The sequence below is a fragment of the Octopus bimaculoides genome, chromosome 7 (assembly GCF_001194135.2).
Source record: "Octopus bimaculoides isolate UCB-OBI-ISO-001 chromosome 7, ASM119413v2, whole genome shotgun sequence".
NCBI lineage: Eukaryota > Metazoa > Mollusca > Cephalopoda > Octopoda > Octopodidae > Octopus > Octopus bimaculoides.
This window is the reverse complement of record NC_068987.1, coordinates 9,604,914-9,606,137: the sequence shown is the minus strand read 5'-3', so window position 1 is coordinate 9,606,137 and position 1,224 is coordinate 9,604,914. Positions and strand designations below refer to the sequence as shown.

The following is a 1,224-nucleotide window of genomic DNA, read 5'->3' as shown; positions in this document are numbered from 1 at the left end:
GGGGGGGACTATGTTGAAAAATAAATTATCAGAAGTCTTGTACCATGTTTTGTTTTTTTGAGGCTCAAGACTTTTCATACACCCCTCGTATGATATATATCAAAATGTGTGTGTGCATGTATTATAGTCACAAATAGGTATGTACATAGACAGATTTATGCCCACACACAAACATACGCTCTCATATACACATACATACATACATACATACATACATACATACATACATACATATATATATATACACAAACACACAGTGATGTATTAATGAGTGTGGATTGGTATCAATGTTGTTTAGATGAGAAGTGACGAAGAATTAGGCACGTTGCCATGACAACTAGCTTAAAGGTATCATTTCAGTCAGATTAGGTTTACATCAGGTCAAACTCTTCATAGTTCTGACCTGCGGTTTGGGGCATGCCTGAAGGTGGGGGTGCCATGCCAGGAGGCCCTGGCATCTGCTGGCCCGGGGCCGAGCCCATCGTCACGTTATGCGACTGAGAAACTGGGACGCGGTGCTGCTGCTGTTGCTGTTGCTGCTGTTGCTGCTGTTGCTGCTGCTGCTGCTGCTGCTGCTGCTGCTGTTGCAACATCTGAAGGTGGTTCTGTCGCATGTGGTGATGCTGCTGCTGTGTAGTGGTCGCCTGTTGTGCCGCCGGTTGGTTAGGCTGGTGCTGCTGTTGCTGCTGCTGTTGTTGCTGCTGCTGTTGCTGCTGCTGCTGCTGCTGCTGCAATACAGGAACGAGATGTCAGGACGAAGAAGGAAAACAATTAAAAACTGAAATGTTTTTTTTTAACCCTTTGGCATTCAAACTGACCATAACTGGCCCAAATATTCCACATGTTTTACGTTCAAACCAATTAGATCTGGCCTCTCACACCTACCCTACAATGAGTAATTCACAATAATATGATTAAATAATCATAACATCTGGCAGAATAATCTGAATGCTGAAGGATTAAACAACTTCCAAATTTTATTCTACAGATTAACCTTTTCGCTACCATATTTCTTATTTCTTTATTGCCCACAAGGGGCTAAACAGTGCATAACTGGTACTTAATTTATTGACCCTGAAAGGATGAAAGGCAAAGTTGACCTCGGTGGAATTTGAACTCAGGATGTAACGGCAGACGAAATACCACTAAGCATTTTGCCTGGCGTGCTAACATTTCTGCCAAGCTCGCCGCCTTTTCGCTACCATATTTCTGCTGAACCTATTC

At 43.1% G+C, this 1,224-nt stretch overlaps 1 protein-coding gene across 8 annotated transcripts in view; it reads right to left on the bottom strand.

The window, feature by feature from the left end:
• The window catches only part of LOC106884453 (mediator of RNA polymerase II transcription subunit 25), a 67,927-nt gene that overhangs the window by 2,357 nt on the left and 64,346 nt on the right, over window positions 1–1,224 (bottom strand). For 7 of the 8 annotated variants that reach the window (XM_014935842.2, XM_014935843.2, XM_052969212.1 and 4 more), the window contains one exon: window positions 404–728. In XM_014935842.2, the coding sequence (XP_014791328.1) occupies window positions 404–728 (325 nt within the window). The remainder of the gene's footprint in view (window positions 1–403; window positions 729–1,224) is intronic. The other variant, XM_052969211.1, reaches the window with a different exon arrangement.